The following is a 21,227-nucleotide window of genomic DNA, read 5'->3' on the forward strand; positions in this document are numbered from 1 at the left end:
TAAATAGCCTTATTTTAAAAGGAGCAAAGGATTTGAATAGACATCTTTCTGGAAATAATATACCAATGGCCAGTGAGCAGAAATGAGAGCCCTGGCACACTGCTGGTGGGGACGTAAAATAGTGCAGCTGCTTTGGAAAAGAGTTACCATTTGATTGGGCATTTGTCTCCTAAGAGAACTGCTCTTAGGAGGTATATAACCAAGAAAAATGAAAATATATGTGTGTGTAAAAATTTGTACATGAATGTTTATAGCAGTATTATTCATATAGCTAGAAAATAGGAGCAACCCAAATAAATGTACTTTAACTGATCAATGGACGGGTAAATAGAATGTGACATAGACATACAATGTAATATTATTTAGCAGTAAAAAGAAGTAAAGTATTAATGCTACAAAATGAATGAACCTTGAAAATATTGTGCTTAGTGACAGAACCAGTCGCAAAAGAATACATATTTGTATGAGTCTATTTATATGAAATGTCCAGAACAGGCAAATCTATAGAAAGAGAAAGTAGATTGTTTGCCTAGGGCTGGGAGTTTGAAGAAAACAGGGGGTTGCAGAGTGACTGTTAATGGTATGAAGTTTCTTTTAGGTGATAAAAATGTTCTAATTTGATTGTCATAATGGTTGCACAACTCTATGAATATGCCATGTATCCTAAAGCAAATCCTTAGTATATTTAGCAGACTTTCCTGGAGACTGCTCCTGTAAGACTTCATTTTCTTGTGTTCCTCTCTAACATTTTTGAAAATTGAATGGAAGAATGGAAAAGAGAGATGAGAGAAATAATTTGTAATGCATGTTCCCCCCCACTTGTGGGAAAATATATATAATGTAAAATTTGCCATTTAGCCTTTTTTTTAAGTTTACAATTCAGTGGTATTAAGTACATTCACAATGTTGAATAACCATCATTATCATCCATGTCCAGAATTTTTCATTATCTGTACCCATTAAATAATATCTCCCCACCCCTCTGTTCTCACAGTCCCTTTTTCCCAGATAATAAGTACATATGGACAGAAGTTTCAAAAGTAACTATTTTGGGGGGGAGGGCTCTAGAAATTGATCAGAAAGCTAAGAAAGAAGTGATAAACATAAATTCACATTTCTCTTATCTACATCTGCCAGGGGCTTGGTGAGTGTGGTAGTTTAAGCAGAGCAGAGTAAGCCATATAAACAAGCAGTTCCCTTTTAGAGGATGGATTTATTTGATTTGGAATAGAAGGTTAAAACCGAAGTCCAACAGTGTTTTCATTAGACTTGGTAGGTGATGAATAGGATAATGTGTGCTCTCGTAGCCCGAGCTTGCAATCTCAGTTTGGGGCCCATTCAAAAAGAATAGAGAGGAAGAATTGAGGACATGTAGAGAGTCTCAGAGACCTCTGGGACAGCAGCAAACACACCAACATCTGTATGTATATAACTGGAAGACTGTTTTAGGGAATACGATGCTTCTTAGTTGATAATTGACAAGACAGGAGTATCTCAAAGGAGTGGGAAAAGCAATGGAGCTGTGTTGGAGCAAGGAGCTGTAATTTATCACAAGTCTGAAATTAACCTGTAATCCTGTTTTCTATAAAGCACCTTACAGCCTGTATAGCAAATCACTAAGAAATTGCTCCCCCCAAATCAACAGAAGATAAAAATAGTAAACATTAGGAATAATTGTTTAATACAAAGGAAGAGGATCAGAGCAACAAACACCTGAGACATAAAAGTAAGTGGAAAATGGCAGACCTGAATCCAGTTATCTGTGTAATTGTATTAACTATAAATGGACTCCAGTTAAAAGAGAGTGATTGTCCCACCAGAATCACTTTAGATTCAGAGACATAATTGACTGAAGTAAAAGGTTGTAAGAAATGTACCATGCAAACAGTAATGGTAATAGAATTGGAGTGGTTATATTAATATCCGATAAAAGATTTTAAGTCAAGAAATATTGCAGAGAAAAAGAAGGACATTTTATAATGATGAGAGAGTCAATGTAATAGGTAGATAAAATGATAAACACATAGCAACATAGGGCAACAAACATAAGCCAAATCTGACAGACTGAAAGAAAAGATTCTAGCCAACATTTATAGTTTGAGATTTAAATACTGTGCTTTCAATAATTGATGGAAAAACTATACAAAAATTTTAAGAGATTGGTAGATTTAACGACTTGATTAGCACTATCAACCAAAATGATCTGAAACTCCCCATCCCCCAACCTACAGACTTCACATTCTTTTCAAGAGTATCTGGAATGTTCTCCAAGATAGACCATATGATTGGCCATAAAGCAAATCTAAAGCATGGAAATCAATAATAGAATGAAATTATGATATAAAAGAATCTCAAGAATATTAGAAAATATTTTGCATGCAATGAACATAGAAATAGAACATATCAGAAGTTATAATTGTAGCTATATTATTCCTTAATGGGAAAATTATAGCTTTAAATTCTTATAGTAGAAAAGAAAAATGGTCCTAAATTAATAACCTTAGCTCTCCATCAAGAGAGTTTAAAAACAGCAAATTATAATGAAAGCAAGACAAATGAAGTAAATAATAGAAATATGACCAGCAGTCAACAAAATAGCAGTGAAATGATGGGGAAAATCAATACTGGTTCTGTGAAAATATTAACAAATTTGATACATCTGGTATAGCAAATGAGATTGTTTTCTTAGTTTCTTTTTTTTTTAAATTAGTGTTTGTTAATATATAGAAAAAAGCTGATTTTTAAAAATTCTTAATTTTTTTTAGATTTTATTTTTTTAATATAAATTTATTTATTTTAATTGGAGGCTAATTACTTTACAATATTGTATTGGTTTTGCCATACAATTAAGAGTGTTAATTTTGTATCCTGCAACTTTGTTGAATTTTGTGTGTGTGTGTGTAATCTAGAGAGGGAAGTTTCTTTAACCATTTGTATGCCTTGTATTTCTTTCCCTTTTCCCCCCCTCTCTTTTGAGTTGGTTGCTATGACTAGACCTTACAGTACTGTGTTGAACAGTAGTGCTGAGAGAGGACCTCCTTGCCTTTTTAGTAATCTTAGAGGAAAAACTTCCAGTCTTGCCCCATTTTGTATAATGTTAACTGTGGACTCTGTATACTAAACATGGTAATTTCCCAGAGTGATTTGTCATGAAAGTGGTTGAATTTTGTCAGATGCTTTTTCCGCACTGATTGAAATCATCATGTGGTTTTTGTTTTTCAGTTTGTTAATGTGATATGTATTACATTGATTGATTTTTGTATGTTGAACCATCCTTGTATTCCAAGTATAAACCTCACTTTTCTTGGTGTATAATCCTTTTAATATGTTGAATTTGGTTTGATCCCATTTTCTTTTAGATGACTGCATCATTATTCTTCAGGGATATTGATTTGTAGTTTTCTTTTTGCCTTTTGGTATCAGGGCAATGAGGGCCTCATAGAAATATCTTATAATCCATTTTATGTCTGTAACATCAGTTTTAATGGCTCCTCTTTCATTTCTAATTTTAACTATTTGAATTTTCTCTCTTGTTTTTGTTAATCTAGTTAAGGGTTTGCCAGTTTTGTCTTTTTTTTTTAAGAAAGCAAGCTCTTAGGGACAAACTTAACCAAGGAGATGAGAGACTTTACGTTGTTACAAGACATGAAAGGCATCTTTCAGATACAGAAAAGTGGAAAGACATCTCATGCTTGTGGATTTTAAGACTTAATGTTCTTAAAATATCCATAGTACCCAATGTGACATTAAATGCAGTACCTATCAAAGGCTCTATGACATTTTGTGGTAGTAGTAGAGAAAACCATACTTATGGAATCTGAAGGGACCCTGAAAAGCTGAAACAATTTTGGGGTAAAAAAATACTGCTGCTCCTGCTGCTGCTAAGTCGCTTCAGTCATGTCTGACTCTGTGCGACCCCATAGACCGTAGCCCACCAGGCTTCCCCGTCCCTGGGATTCTCCAGGCAAGAACATTGGAGTGGGTTGCCATTTCCTTCTCCAATGCAGGAAAGTGAAAAGTGAAAGTGAAGTTGCTGCGTCGTGTCCGACTCTAGCGACCCCATAGACTGCAGCCTACCAGGCTCCTCTGTCCATGGGATTTTCTAGGCAAAAGTACTGGAGTAGGGTGCCATTGCCTTCTTTGAAAAAAAAAAAAAACAAACAAACACTGCCTCACTTCAAATCATATTACAAAGCAGTAGTAATTAAGATGATGTGATACTGGCATAAAGATAGATATGCAGACCAATGGAAAAGAGTTAGAAAATGTGAAAATAAACCCATGCATATACATCCAAAATATTTTTGACAAGGTTGAAAAAAAATACACAGTGGGGAAACACTGTCAACAAATGAGGTTGGGAAAACTGGATAGCTAATGCAAAAGAATGAAGCTGGGCCCTTACCTTATACCATATACAAAAATGATTTTAGATTCAACCATGAGACTGGAAACTATTAAACTCCTGCAAGAAGACATAGGAGAAAATCTTTAGTACACTGGATCGAGCAATGATTTCTTGCATATAATGCCAAAAGCACAGGTAACAAAGTGAAAAATAGACAAATGGAACTACATCAAACCTTAAAAGTTCTGTGCCTAAAAGGAAATAACCAGCCATGTGAAAGGGCAACCTATGGGGTAGAAGAAAATCATTGTAAATCATATATCTGATAAGGAGTTAATATATAGTATAAATAAGGAATTTCTACAACTCAACAATTAAAATTAACAAATGAGCATAGGACTTGAATCAAGACACTTCTCCAAAGAAGATGTAGGCATGTCTAATAAACATATGAAGAAATGCTCAGAATCACTAATCATTAGTGAATCAAAACCATAGTGAAGTATCACCTCCCGCCTATCAGGTGATGACCACTATTAACAGAACAGAAAATAACTGTTGTCAAACATGGGGAAAAGTTGGCACCCTTGGGAACTTTTGGTGGGAATACACAATGATATAGCCATTATGGAAATCAGCATGAAAATTTCTATAAAAATTGAAAATAGAGTTACTATGTGATCCAGTCATCCTACTTCTGCCTTTATATGCAAAATAATTGAAAGCAGGATCTTGAAGCGATATTTACACACCCATGTTCATTGTAGCATTATTCACAGTACCCAGGAGGTAGAAGCTATCCAGATGTCCACCACCAGGTAAATGGATAAAGAGAAATGTATACACACACACGCGCGTACACACACACACACACACACATGCACACAGTGTAATAACATTACACAACCTTTAAAAAGAAGGAAATCTTTTCACATGTTACGGTGTTGATAAACTTTGAGGCCATTGTGCTAAGGGAAATAAGCCAGTCACAAAAGTACAAACACTAAATTCTTCCTTTTATTTTGAATTTCTAAAATAGTCAAAGCATAAAAACAAAGTTGAAAGGTGGTCACTAAGGGTGGGAGGAGGGAAAAAGAAGACTTAGTGTTTAGTGGGTATAGAATTTAAGTTTTGCAAGGTGAAAGAGTTCTAGAAATCTGTTAACAATGTGAATATATTTAACGGTACTGAACTGAATACTTAAAAATGGTTATAGTGGTAATAAAAACAAGACCTGTAGACAAAAATTTGACAGTCTGCAGCTTGACTGAATTGCAGGTTCTAGCCAGAACAATAAGGCAAGAAAATTAAGATAGGAAATTAAGATAGGAATTAAGATAGGAAAAGGATGACAAAAAAGGCATTCCTATAAAATGGATTGTTGTAACAGTTACAGTACTATATAAAAATATTGAATTGTAAACATAAAATAAGTAGTTTTTATGTAAATGATACCTCTGTAAACCTTTTTAAGTCTAAAAGAAAAATTAACCTTGCCAGTGTAGGACTACTTCCTGGATTGCTTCAGGTAAATTCTTTGAATATCATGATCCAATATTGGTATAGTAGGCGTTCCCTTTGTAACATTAGATATGTAAAAGTTTTAATTTCTTGAGCTAATTGCTTGCTTTGCAAAATGAATACATGCTGTTTTAAAACTTTTTTCCCTAGGGATAATTGAATAGTACACTCTCAATAGGCAGATTGTATGGAATGTAAATTGTATTTCAGTATGCTTATAAGAAAATGAAGGGGAATGAATTTGACATACCAAACTGCCTGTTCTACTGGTAGTGTTTTCAAAGAAGTGTTGTGTCCGTCTAAAAACTAGAGGTTAAAGACCACAGTGTTTGTACTTTAAGTATAAAATATTTGGTCATTCCCCTAAATATATATATGTGCCTGTTTGTTTGTATTTAACTTATGGTGTTTTTTTTTTTTTTTGGCTGTTCTGTTCCAGTCATGGGCAAGAGTTTTTCAGCAGGCCATAACACAATAAGAACTCCTATTTCTATTTTTAGATAAAGCTGTGTAGAGCTGATTTTAGGCTTTTCATTTTTTCTGAACTGAAGCTTCAAGAAATCAGTGTCATCTGCAGTCAGGTCAACCAGTTGTGTTTAGAGGTTATGTGATTGATTCACTGGGGGCAATTTACGTCTTTTCCCAATTTCTGAAGTGGCATTCTCACCTTGTATCATGAAGAATAATCTTCAAATGTAGCGGAAGCCTGTTACTTGGTCAGGGATGTAGTGGTGTTGTGTATCTTCAAGGTCAGTAATTGGTTAACTTCCATTTGCCTTCTTCCTTTCTGTAAAGGTGCTTGTGAGCGAGGATTCGGACAGTGATGGCATCGTGGCCCATTTCCCTGCTCATGAAAAACCAGTGTGCTGTATGGCTTTTAATACAAGTGGTATGTCCTTCCCCTCACCCTTATTTATATTATGAGTTTTCGATCCAATTTTTTGGAAATAGAAAATATGAAATATATGTGTTAGGGTATATGACCTCAGTAAGTAGTTTTCAGTGATTATTGAATGGATGAATTTATAATAAAAATTTAGAAACCCTATAAAGGTTAATTTTACTGAGTAAAGTTGTGATTGAGTGGTAAAGATAAATAGTAGATGTAGAATAGTACATAAACAGTGCTGTTGAATTACGTTTATTTCTGTGTTATAAGGCAAGGACTTTAATATTCAAAACTACTTATGTATGTGAATGGCATTTTCTTTGTAACTGCATGTTCCTTTTAAACAGTACAGTGACAGATGTCATGTTGATTAAACAAGTCTTCCCATTTTATATAATGTGTGTGTATGTATTTTGCTGAAATGTTTGAATGTAAGTTACATATGTGATGACATTTTACCAACTACAAATTAAGCATACATTTTCTAAGAGTAAGGTCCTTCTTGTACTTTGTAACCAAATAGTATATTATATGGAGAAGGCCCTGGCACCCCACTCCAGTACTCTTGCCTGGAAACTCGCATGGACGGAGGACCTGGTAGGCTGCAGTCCATGGGGTCGCTAAGAGTCGGACACGACTGAGCGACTTCCCTTTCACTTTTCACTTTCATGCATTGGAGAAGGAAATGGCAACCCACTCCAGTGTTCTTGCCTGGAGAATCCCAGGGATGGCGGAGCCTGGTGGGCTACCATCTATGGGGTCGCACAGAGTTGGACACGACTGAAGTGACTTAGCAGCAGCAGTATATTATATTCAGAAAAGTAATAGATTGTATTATCTAAAATCCAAGTCATAATTTCAAATTTCCCAACTGTCTCAAAAATGAGTTCTCTAACTGATTCAAATCAAGATCTAATTAAAGTTCACTCCTTATGTTTTATGTCTCTTTGTGAGTGAGTGAGTGAAGTCACTCAGTCGTGTCCGACTCTTTGTGACCCCACAGACAGTAGCCTACCAGACTCCTCCATCCATGGAATTTTCCAGGCAAGAATACTGGAGTGGGTTGCCATTTCCTTCTCCAGTTTATGTCTCTTTAGCTCTTTTTAATCCAGTTTATAGCTTTCACTTTTTCCCCCCTAACTTGCAATGTCCAGACTAGTTACCTTGTCCAAATTCTGCGTTTGTCATGTATATTTTCTTTATAATAATGTTTTCCTTTTTTTCCTTAAAGGCTTTTAAATACATTCAGGCCTGAAGATTATTTTTTTCAAACTTCCTACATATTGCTGTCTGCATCACTTCATCCTAGCAGGGGATACATTATATCAGGCTGTCTTGTCATTTATAATACTACGTTTAATCACATGAGTAAGTTAGTGACCATCAAATGTCTGCATTTTGAAAATAGATTCTCTTGTGGAGATTAGCAAGTGCAGAGTGTTACTTTGGCCTCATTTCTTGCTTTTTTATTTATTTATTTTTTTGTAATTTATTTAATTTTTGGCTGTGTTGAGCCTTCGTTGCTGCACAGGCTCTTCTTTAGTTGCAGTGGGTAGGGGCTACTCTCGAGGTGTGGTGCGCGGGTTTCTCATTGCAGTGGCTTCTCTTGTTGCAGAGTACGGGCTCTAGGGCACGTGGACTTCAGTAGTTGCGATTCCCAGGCTCTGGAACACAGGCTCAATAGTTGTGGTGCACTGGCTTAGTTGCTCTGTGGCACGTGGGATCTTCCCAAACCAGGTATCGAACCTGTGTCTCCTGTATCGTCAGGTGGATTCTTTACCATGGAACCAGCAGGGAACCCTTGGTCTCATTTCTGAAACAAGTTTTTACTAAATAGTTTTGTCATTATACATTGAAGGCTATAGAATGGTGGTTTTTCTATCATATTTTCAGCATTGATTAACTTCTGTTAACTCTGTATAAAGAAAGAGTTTTCTCTCATTAACTAGAAATGAGCCACAGTTTTCCTGGATGTAAAAGGCAGGGTAAATATGTAATGCTTCCTCTTTAATTACCAATTTTCATAGTTAGGAATTGGTTTAATACTTCCAGTGGTGAAATCCTGTGGACTTATTTCAAAAATACTTTGATTATGAATAAAAGATAAAATTGCTCTGATGCTTTCAGAGCTTAAATAGTCTTCATTAGTTTGTGGACTTTTCCTTGCTTGGTGGGTCTGAGGAGACTGCCATTTCTTATTCTGCAGAATATTAGTTAAAACTAATGGAAAGACCCATCTTTCTCCTTCTTCTTTTCATCTTCAGATCAAGAATGATCATAAGAGGATAATAAAAGTATTTGAGTAATCTTCCTCCTCTTAATTACTCATTTTCAATAGAGGAAGATTTTGTAGTAATTGTTGGTCAGTGGATAGATTTAATTAATGAAGACAGATTTATTGAAATGCTCTGAATGTTGTGGGATTTAAGTTGAATTTGAAGAAACAATCTGGAAGTTATGTCACTTATAGTACTCTTCTTAGAGTAACCAGTATGACTCACTTTTGATAGTCCATCTGTTATGTCAGATCTGTTATGTCAGATCTCCTTTGTGTTAATATGTGTTTCATATGGCCAGAGTTGGGATGCTTCAGACATTTGAAGCTGTATTTTTTCCTGTCTGTGAATCTCCATTGTTATAAAAACAACTTACATAACTTAAAGGATATTGCAGTTACCTCTGTTGTCATGTAGCAGTCAGTTCTAGAAGACCATAAATTTCTGTGATTTCATAGTTTTGTTTACATTTGCCACTTGATTTATGTTTTAACTCCCAAATTTATGTTTTAATGGAAAGATTAAAGTTGTTTATGTTTATACTTAAAATTTTATTTTTTTTATTGAGGTATAGTTGATTTACAGTGTGTCAGGTACACAGAAAAATGACTCAGTTGTATAATATATATATTCTCTTTCAGCTTCTAGTGTAGGTTACAAGATACTGAATGTAATTCCCTGTGCTGTGTAGTAGGTTCTGTACTTTGCTGTGTTCCCAGCATGTTAATTGTATAACTGTATAATTTATCTTGCAGTAATAATTTCTTTAAATATTATTTTGCTAGCCTGTCTGTTCCACTTTACATTAGGATTCACTCTTGGTCTTATACATTCAAGGTTTTGACAAATAGATAATGGCATGTATCCACCATTATAAGGACTTCCCTGGTGGCTCCGTGGTAAAGAAGCCGCCTACCAATGTAGGAGACGTGGGTTCGCTCCCTGGGTTGGGAAGATTGCCTGGAGAAGGAAATTGCAACCCACCCTAGTACTGGTTTTACCTGGGAATTATACGGACAGAGGAGCCTGGTGGGCAGGAGTCCATTGGGTCGCAAAGAGCTGGACATGACTTAGTGACTAAACAATGACAGCAGCAGCAACCCATCACAGCAGTGCTATACAGAATAGTTTGAACAGTCAAACAAAGTCCCTGTTGCTCTGCCTGTTCATTCCTCATTCTCTCAAGTCCTGACAACCACCGATCTTTCTTCTCTTTCCATAGTTTCAGAATGTCATACAGTTGGAATGTTACATAGTTCGCCATTTAACATTGGCTTCTTTCACTTACTAATATGCCTTCAAGTCTCCCATGTCTCTTCATGCCTACATTGCTCATTTCTTTTTAGCATTGAATAATATTCTATTGTATCATACTTTGTTTGTCATCTGTATATATTATTTACTGAGCTGTCTGTATCTTTTGTCCATTTTTAAATTGGTTTGTTGATTTTTTGATTGATCAGTTTTAAGTGTTCTTTGTATGTTTTAGATGACAGTCCTGTATCAGATATGTGTTTTGTAAATATTTTCTCCGAGTCTGTGATTTGTCTTCTCATTCTTTTGAAGTGGTTTTCAAAGATCAAAGTATTTAACTTTAATGAAGTGCAATATCAATTATTTCTTTGATCTTTCCTCTGGTATGTAATGCTTCGACACATGTAAATCGACATTTTATACTGTTGTATCTTTATTCAGTCTCACACCGAATCCTATAATTTCTTGGAAGAAAGAGAATTTTATGAGAATTGTCAACATTTTTTAAAAATTTATTTATTTTGCTGCTCTGTGTGTTTGTTGCTGCGTGTATGCTTTCTTGAGTTGCAGAGAGTGAGGGCTCCCTTCTGGTTGTGGTTGCGGCTTCTCACTGTGGTGGCTTCTCTTGTTGAGGAGGACGGGCTCCGGGGCGTGTGGGCTTCAGTAGTTGTGGCTCACAGGCTCTAGGGTAAGACTCGGTAATTGTGGCACACAGGCATAGTTGCCCCTTGGTGTGTGGAGTCTTCCCAGACCAGGGATTAAACCCATGTTCCCTACATTAGCAGGTGAGTTCTTAACCACTGGACCACCAGGGAAGCCTTGATATTTTATGAGTTTTAGGATCTCTTACATTTCTTCTTGAATCTAAAATACAGCTTCTTAACCTGGGTCTGTGAGGTCCACGGAGAATATTTAGAGAGTATGTGAACTTAGGAAAAAAAATCACATCTTTATTTTCTTTAGTGAAAGTGATAAGTGAAAGTGTTAGTCCCTCAGTCATGTCTGACTTTTTGTGACCCCATGGACTGTAGCCCACCAGGCTTCTCTGTCCATGGCATTCTCCAGACAAGAATACTAGAGTGGGTGGCCATTCCCTTCTCTAGGAGATCTTCCCAGCCCAGGGATCCAACCCAGGTCTGCTGCACTACAGGCGAAATCTTTACTGTGTAAGCTGCTAGGGAAGCCCTGTTTTCTTTAACCTTTAATGAAAATTCTTTCACTTATCAATATGTACAATAAACTACTGAAATATTAGCTTTTTTGTGAATTTGTAATATAAATAATGGATATTTTCATATCTTTTTGATGTTATTTATATAATTCTCTAATTAATGCAATGGTTCAAAATCATGGCAGAGCCTGTATTTTAATGTATTACTATTAATAAAAAATCACATATTCTGCTGCATGTCAATTTTAATAACCCTAAGTATTTTACCTTTAAAAAATATTATTCTGAGAAAGAGGTTCTTAGGCTTCATCATATTGCTGAAAATTTTCATGGCACTAAAATGTTTATGAGCCCATTTATGCTTTCCCTTGTTTCAGCTAAACACATCGGAAGCTAGACTTCATTCGCAGTGCCTGGTTCAGTCCCTACCCATGGAGTCTGCTGGTGGAATAGGGACTTCCAAAAAAAAGAAAAAAGGAAGACAAGTCCTTTGTGGAGCAAGGACAGAATGCTAGGAGATGAATATTAACTTGGTATTTTGCTTTTGGGGAAAGTTCTTCAAAAGAAAGCCAGTTCTAAACAGGAGCCAAAAGATGGTTCGGAAATAATGATTCAGTCCCTAGTAAATAAATAAATATTTGTTGAATGAATGAGGCAAGAAAAATATGGCACGGCTGACGTAGATTTTGAAGCAAGGGCTGTGTACAGTGGGCTCGCCAGTCATTATGTGGAAGATCAATTTTTCAGTGTGTCATCATTTCTGCTCTGTATCTGCTTAAAGTTTGAATGAAATGATGGGTTCATAATTCAGCAAGCACTCGGAAAATTGGTTTACAGGATCTTCTATAGAAGCTGATAGGCACAGATTTCATGCCATTGCTTACAATTCATCTTAATTATTTATTGTTTATTTCTGAGTATTTCTGCTGCTCAGAATATGAATTTTATTGCTTGAATATGAACAAGTGTATGTATAAAATATTCAATTCTCAATGATTTGAAAGTCTTGATTTTGTTTTAGCTATTCAGTAGCTGAACAGCTTCTCAGAGAAAGGCATTGGACTCAGCTGTGACTACCTATTATCCAGCTCCTATCACTAGGTGACATTTTATTTTGCTTGTTTAATTTCTGTATCATATTTCTTGGTTTATTCTAACACTCTCAGACTGAGACATTCATATGTACAAAATATTTGAGTCAAGAGGCTTCTTTGCTATTTGTAAATACCTTAGTAGTTACTGTTTTTCCCTGTAATTATTTTTGTAACACTTAAATATTTTGGGGAGATCAAATGTATTTTCTATCAAGATTTAAGTTCTCTATAAAGAGTTGTAATGACTGAAGTGACTTAGCACACTCAGCATGGACGCACAATGGCATCTAACTTAAATCCCATGCCACACACACATTTTTTTTTTTAAATTAAATTGGCCCTTTCAAAATATAACTTGTAGATCCTCCAGTAACACCCCAGTTTTTCCTTACATGGATCCAATATATTTCAAAATTTATTTATATTCAGCAAGTTTTAACTGACACTCCAGTAATTCTCTATTTGGTTAAAGATTTTCTCCTTGGGTCTGCATTGTGGCCAATAACAAGAGTAGTACTTGTTGGTACTACTTAGAAAAGTATAGGGAAGTTCACTTAGAAAAGTAAGTGAAACAAAACATATAAGAAAAGTTGATTGCCTGTCTTTTGTTTGTAAATCTGATTTTCTCTAACTAGTTTACCTGTATATATCTCACTGTTAAACATTTTTATTTAGAGAGGCTATCTTTAGATCACAGAGTTACTGAAATGTCCTGGATATCAAAATCCAGGATCAAACCAGGAATGTTGTCCAACTCCTAAGAAATTCTAAAAACAATTTACATGGTGGAAAAACACTGCTAAGGAAATTAAGGAGAAAATGTAGATTGCTTGACTCGGTGGCGTGCAGTTTGGCCTTGTGTGGAACCTATTCAGAAAAGAAATTAAGGGATACCATTAAAGAGAGTTGTGAAACTTTTAGTTCAGCAGCTGTATTCAGTTTGTTTTTCAATTTCTCCTTCCCATTCTTGTTTGTTAGCTGTGACTCTGAGTCCTGAATTAAAACAAATATTTTAATGGCAACATTTATGATTTGTTTAGAAGTGCCAGAGAGACCTCGTGCTTAGATCAGGGCAGCTTCAGTAGGGGTGGTGTAAGTTTGTTGCTTTCAATTATTTAGATATGCAATGAGTAACATTTTCTAGGGAACTTATTTTTTTAATTAATAAGCTTTATTTTTTTAGAGCGCTTTTAGGTCCACAGCAAAATTGAACGGAAAGTACACAACGCGCGCATATTTCTGCCTTCCCCCTCTCTCCGCCCGCGTGCCACACCCACACACATACAGTCTCCCACACTATCCACCCTCCACCTGACAGTGATCTTATTCTTACAAGTGATGAACCCATCCTGACACACTATTATCAACCAAAGTCTATAGTTTACATTAGGGCTCACTCTTGGTGGTGTATATTCTACGGGTTCTGAGAAATGACTGTTGACATGTACCTACCATTATAGCGTCATACAGAAAAGTTTCACTGTCCTAAATGTTTCTCATGAAATTTGGGACCTCTCAGTCGTTGTTTCTTTGTCTCTTTCCCCCTCTTCTTTCCTTCTGGGACTCCCGTAGACTTACCTCCCACAGATCTCAAAGGCTCTGTTCATTTTTCTTCATTTTTTTTTTCCTCCTCTCATTCTGGATAATTTCAGTTGATTTTTTCCTGCCATTTAAATTTTCTGTTTGGGCCCCTTTATCGAATTTTTCATTTCAGTTACTATACTTTTCAACTCCAGATTTGTGTTTGTTTATTTTTATAATGTTATCTGTCTATTGATGTCCCCTACTTGGTGAGACATTCTTCTCAAACTTCCCTTTAATCCTCTAGACATGGTTTCTCTGCATCCTCATTCTCTGCCAGCATTTGGTTATCTCATCATTTTCTATTTTATGGATCCTCTCTAACATATGTGATGTGGAAATCTTTTTTCCCAGAGAGAAGTTTTTCCTTTTATCTTTTTAATAGGGTCTTTTGCAGAGCAAACTTCTTAGCTTTTTGTCAAATACATTAAAAAAATTTTTTTAGTTGTATTTTTGTGTTCATGTCTAAGAAATGGTCACCAGTCTGGGTGGGATGCAAGGATTTTCTCCTATGTAATTTTCTAACAGGATGTTAGTTTCACATTTATATTTAAATTTATAATTTAAATATTTTTGTGTTATTTTTAATGTATAATGTATCAGGTTTAGGTCATGGTTGGTCCCTGTTTTTGCTACTTCATCATTTTTCCCAAGATATTATCCTTCTTCCTTTGAATTACTTTTGCACTTTACTAAGTAACACACTTCCATTGGCTGTTTCTGGTTTCTGTGATGAAGATGACTTCTTTTAGCATTTTCTGTCAGCATCTGTATTTTGCCCATAATTTTGAGGACTATTTCAACTAGATTTGATAGTTTAGTTTGATGGTTATTTCTTCTTTCAGCTATTGTCAGCTCTCTTTGTTCACAGCTTTTGGCATTATTAATCTTATCCCTCTTGATTAATTGGGTACAGAGTTGTATTTTTGTGGGGGCAGTGTTCTGATTTGTTACATCAGCTCAAATGGAGCCAATGAAAATTATTTAAAGGGTTACTGAGTTGTCCTTACCCTCACCTGTTTGAACTCTTTTTCCTTCTTCTGTTCTGCTCAATGTGAGAGCAGCTACTTTTAATTGCTTTGTATTGAACTTAGTTTTTAATAGTATTTTTTATAACTTTGATTTGTTTTTTCATCAGTTTCTCATAGAGCAAGAACAACAGCCTCTTTTGATTTTATAAGTCCAGCCCAAAAGACTATTTAGTGGTCATTTGAGCATGTAAAATGCTTTCTATGATACGTGGTTTAGACAATAACCTGTGAACATGTATTAGCTCAGGCTGCCAGAAGGCAGTACCATTGACTCGGTTGCTTAAATAACAGAAATCTCTTTCCTCACAGTGTTTGAAGCTGGAAGACCAGGATCAAGGTTTGGCTGATGGTTTCTCCTGAGGTGTTTCTTCATCACTAACGAATGGCCACCTTCTTAACGTGTCCTCACATGGCCTTTCCTTGATACAAGGGAGCAGGGAGAGAGAGAAAGAAAGCTATCTCTGTGCTGTCTCTTCTTATGAGGACACTAATACTCTCACATCAGGGCTTCACCCATATGACCTCATGTAAACTTAATTACTTCCATAGATACACCACCCTCCCACACCCACTTCACGTATAGCTCCCGCCCCCAACTCCACATATAACCCCAGTAGGTTTCTGGCATTTCATTATAGGAATTTAGGGGCTCTACAGACATTTATTCTATAACCATATGTATGAGAATCATTCAGTTACTCTTGTTTTTAAAAAGTCTTATTTAATCCCAGCCCAATTCTGGGTTATTAGGTTCAACTATGATTGTTGTATCATGTTCCATGTTTACTTCCATTTTAAGATATTCAAATATTTTATAAGAAATGTTAATGATACAAACATCTTTCAACAACCTTTTTATTATTGAGTGTATTGTCTAAAAGTATTACAGCATGGCACAAGCTTACCACTTCAACTTGATCGACATGTTTCCTCCCATATTTAGCCATTCTAGTTATTTTTCAGCTCCTTAAACATGTTACATCATTTTACCTCTGCCTGGAATGTTCATTTCTATGCCTCTTGTTTATCTCTTGAAAGTGTTATTTGCTCAGTTGTGTCTGACTCTTTGGGGTTGCAAAGGAGCCACTAGGCTCCTCTGTCCATGGGATTTCCCAGGCAAGAATACTGGAGTGGGTAGCCATTCCCTTCTCCAGGGCATCTTCCCAACCCAGGGATCCTATCCGGGTTCCCCCGCATAACAGGTAGTTTCTTTACTGTCTGAGCCACCAAGGAAGCCCTAGTGTCTCTTGAGTCCCATCTTAAGTATCATTTTGGGAAAACTTACCTGACCCTATGTAAGATATCATGTCCCCCCTTCACCTGGCTACTTAATAGGGCAAGTTACTTAATCTGCTTGGATCACTCCCAGTACTTTCGTTTCCTCATCAATAAAATGAGGGCTGTACTGTCATCTAAAACAATACCTAAAATATAGTGAAACCTTAATAAATATTAACTGTTGTTTTCTTTGTTGTTAACCTCCCTCATCCTAGTTTTTAATTGATTTATACTCTATCTAGAGTATCCAGTTCTTAAAATCAGTGATAAAAAAGATAACCCAGGAGACCTCCCAGGATGGAAGGAGGCTTTACTAATAGCTCTCCTCCGCATCTGTATTGCCCACAAAGAACAGGTTGGTCTTAGTCCTTATGAGATGTTATGGGAGACCTTTTGTTTATGTCAGTGACCTCTTCCTAGATCCAGAGGTTCAGACCCTCCAGTCTTATACCATGGCCATTGGACAGTTCCAACAGGATATACGCTTGTGGAGTATGAACCAGGACCCAAAATATTCTAAGGAGTCACCACTATATGCTCCAGTGACTCAAGTCCTAATTAAAAAGTCTGGAAAGATGAGTCCCCAAAGGCTCAACTCCAGCCCACATGGAAGGGCCCCTACCCTGTAATACTTTCTACCCCCACAGCAGTCAAGGTACCAGGACATGACTCCTGGATTCACTACTCACGAGTCAAGCTACGGAAGAAAACAGAAGAGGACATTCAATACACCTGTGAGCCCCTGGGAGGTCTCAGATACCTATTAAGGACCAATGAGTGCCATTCTAATGAACACCCCCAAAATCTGGTTTCTGGGAATAAGATTTCTCAAGATATCTCTAAAGAGCCAACACAGCTTGGTAGAGATAGTACTCCAAAACAGACAGGAGATAGATCTTCTGATCCCTGAACAAGGAGTGACTTGAGCCATCCTGGCGATATGAATTTAGAATTGGCTAATAATTCCCCTAATTCCCTGGTGGCTCAGATGGTAAAGCGTCTGCCTGCAATGCGGAAGACCAGGGTTCGATCCCTCAGTCAGGAAGATCCCCTGGAGAAGGAAATGGCAACCCACTCCAGTACTCTTGCCTGGAAAATTCCATGGACGGAGGAGCCTGGTAGGCTACAGTCCATGGCGTTGCAAAGAGTCGGACATGACTGAGCAACTTCACTTCAGAGTATCCTTTCAACATGTTTTCTGTTCAGTTCAGTCGTGTTCGACTCTTTGTGACCCCATGAACCGTAGCACGCCAGGCCTCCCTGTCCATCACCAACTCCTGGAGTGCATCCAAACCCATGTCCATTGAGTTGGTGAGGCCATCCAACCATCTCATCCTCTGTCATCCCCTTCTCCTCCTACCCTCAATCTTTGCCAGCATCAGGATCTTTTCAAATGAGTCAGCTCTTTGCATCAGGTGGCCAAAGGATTGGAGTTTCAGCTTCAAAATCAGTCCTACCAATGAACACCCGGGACTGATTTCCTTTAGTATGGACTGGTTGGATCTCCTGCAGTCCAAGGGACTCTCAAGAGTCTTTTCCAACACCACAGTTCAAAAACATCAGTTCTTCGGCGCTCAGCTTACTTTATAGTCCAACTCTCACATCCATGCATGACCACTGGAAAAACCATAGCCTTGACTAGATGGACCTTTGTTGACAAAGTAATGTCTCTGCTTTTTAATATGCTGTCTAGGTTGGTCATAATTTTCCTTCCAAGGAGTAAGTGTCTTTTTATTTCATGGCTGCAGTCACCATCTGCAGTGATTTTGGAGCCCAGAAAAATAAAGTCAGCCACTGTTTCCACTGTTTCCCCATCTATTTGCCATGAAGTGATGGGACCGGATGCCATGATCTTTGTCTTCTGAATGTTGAGCTTTAAGCCACCTTTTTCACTCTCCTCTTTCACTTTCATCAAGAGGCTCTTTAGTTCTTCACTTTTTGCCATAAGGGTGGTGTTATCTGCATATCTGGGTTATTGATATTTCTCCTGGCAATCTTGATTCCAGCTTGTGCTTCTTTCAGCCCAGTGTTTCTCATGATGTACTCTGCATATAAGTTAAATAAGCAGGGTGACAATATACAGCCTTGACGTACTCCTTTTTCTATTTGGAACCCATCTGTTGTTCCATGTCCAGGTCTAACTGTTGCTTCCTGATCTGCATACAGATTTCTCAAGAGGCAGGTAAGGTGGTCTGATATTCCCATCTCGTTCAGAATTTTCTACAGTTTATTGTGATGCACACAATCAAAGGCTTTGGCATAGTCAATAAAGCAGAAATAGATGTTTTTCTGGAACTCTCTTGCCTTTTTGATGATCCAGAGGATGTTGGCAATTTGATCTCTGGTTCCTCTGGCTTTTCTAAAACCAGCTTGAACATTTGGAAGTTCACAATTCACATATTGCTGAAGCCTGGCTTGGAGAATTTTGAGCATTACTTTGCTAGCGTGTGAGATGAGTGCATTTGTGTGGTAGTTTGAGCATTCTTTGGCATTGCCTTTTTTGGATTGGAATGAAAACTGACCTTTTCCATTCCTGTGGCCACTGCTGAGTTTTCCAAAATTTTTGGCATATTGAGTGCAACACTTTCACAGCATCATCTTTCAGGATTAGAAATAGCTCAACTGGAATTCCATCATATCCACTAGGTTTGTTCATAGTGATGCTTCCTAAGGCCCACTTGACTTCACCTTACAGGATGTCTGGCTCTAGGTGAGTGATCACACCATCATGATTATCTGGGTCGTGAAGATATTTTTGGTATAGTTCTTCTGTGTATTCTTGCCACCTCTTCTTAATATCTTCTGCTTCTGTTATATCCTTATCATTTCTGTTCTTTATTGAGCCCATCTTTGCTTGACATTTTTCCTTGGTATCTCTGATTCTTGAAGAGATCTCTAGTCTTTCCCATTCTGTTGTTTTCCTCTTATTTCTTTGCATTGATCACTGAGGAAAGCTTTCTTATCTCTACTTGCTATTATGCTTTTATTTTGTTCCCAGATATTATTAGCCTGGTAATTTTCACATAGTTGATAGTAAGTGTACATTGAGTAGTTACATTAATTAGTTGTCTTATCTGTCTTTATAATCTTAGAAGTGTTAGTTGCTCAGTGGTGTTTGACTCTTTGGGACCCCATGGATTGTAGCCCACCAGCTTCACTGTCCATGAACTTCTCTAGTTAAGGATACTGGAGTAGGTAACCATTTCCTTTTCCAGGGTATTTTCCTGACCCAGGAATCAAACCTGGGTCCCCTCGTACAGGCAGATTGTTATTATAGTCTGAGCCACTAGGTACAGGAGGCGGTGACCAAAATCATCTCAAAGGAAAAGAAATGAAAGAAGGCAAAGTAGTTGTCTGAGGAGGCCTTGCAGATAGCTGAGAAAAGAAGAGAACTGAAAGGCAAAGGAGAAAGGGAAAAATATACCCAACTAACTGTATGTAAAGGTCAAGAGACTAGCAAGGAGAGATAAGAAAGCCTTCTTAGGTGAATAGTGCAAAGAAATAGAGGAAAACAATAGAATGGGAAAGACTAGAGATCTCTTCAAGAAAATTTGAGATACCAAAGGAGCATTTCATGCAAAAATGGGCACAATAAAGGACAGAAATGGCAAGGACCTAACAGAAGCTGAAGAGATTAAGAAGAGGTGGCAAGAAGACACAGAAGAACTGTACAACAGGGGTCTTAATCACCTGGATAACCACAATGGTGTGGTCACTCAACTAGTCATCCTGGAGTGTGACGTCAGTTGGGAATTAGGAAGCATTACTGTGAACAAACCTAGTGGAGGTGATGGAATTCCAGCTGAGCTATTTAAAATCCTGAAAAATGAGGCTATTAAGTGCTCCACTCAATATGCCAGCAAATTTGGAAAACTCAACAGTGGCTACAGGACTGGAAAAGGTCAGTTTTTATTGCAATCTCAAAGAAGGCTAATGCTGAAGAATGGTCAAACTGCTCATTTCACATGCTAACAAGATAGTGCTCCAACTCCTTCAAGCTAGGCTTCAGCAGTATGTGAACTGACAACTTTGATATGTACAAGCTGGACTTAAAAAAGCAGAGGAATATCCATTGGCTCACCAACATCCAACAGATTATAGAAAAAGCAAGGAATTCCAGAAAAACATCTGCTTCTGCTTCATTGACTACGCTAAAGCCTTTGACTGTATGGATCACAACAAACTGGAAAATTCTTAGAGAGATGGGAATACCAGACCACCTTACCTGCCTGCTGAGAAACCTGTATGCAGGTCAAGAAGTAACAGAACCGGATGTGAAACAACCGACTGGCTAAAAATTGAGAAAGGAGTTCATCAAGGCTGTATATTGTCACCCTGCTTATTTAACTTCAATGCAGAGTACATCATGAGAAATGCTGGGCTGATGAAGCACACGCTGGAATCAAGATTGCCGGGAGAAATATCAGCAACCTCAGATAAGCAGATGGTACGACTCTAGTGGCAGAAAGCGAAGAGGAACTAAAGAACCTCTTGATGAGGTGAAAAAGGAGAGTGATAAAGCTGGCTTAAAACTCAACTTTCAGAAAAATAAGATCATGGCATCCAGTCCCATCATTTCATGGCAAATAGATGGGGAAAAAGTAAAAACAGTAGCAGACTCTATTTTCTAGGGCTCCAGAATCACTGCAGATGGTGACTGCAGCCATGAAATTAAAAGACACTTGCTTCTTGGATGAAAAGTTATGACAAATCTAGACAGTGTATTAAAAAGAGACATTAAAATAAATAAATAAATAAATAAAAAGAGACATTACTTTGCCAAC

The 21,227-nt window shown here is 37.2% G+C and overlaps 1 protein-coding gene across 1 annotated transcript in view; it reads left to right on the forward strand.

Annotated features, from left to right (window-relative positions):
• The window catches only part of BCAS3 (BCAS3 microtubule associated cell migration factor), a 589,753-nt gene that overhangs the window by 165,673 nt on the left and 402,853 nt on the right, over nt 1–21,227 (forward strand). Inside the window, exon 14 of the mRNA XM_055579668.1 lies at nt 6,665–6,758. Coding sequence (XP_055435643.1) covers nt 6,665–6,758 — 94 coding nt within the window. The remainder of the gene's footprint in view (nt 1–6,664; nt 6,759–21,227) is intronic.

Source organism: Bubalus kerabau, chromosome 4, assembly GCF_029407905.1.
Source record: "Bubalus kerabau isolate K-KA32 ecotype Philippines breed swamp buffalo chromosome 4, PCC_UOA_SB_1v2, whole genome shotgun sequence".
Classification (NCBI taxonomy): Eukaryota; Metazoa; Chordata; class Mammalia; order Artiodactyla; family Bovidae; genus Bubalus; species Bubalus kerabau.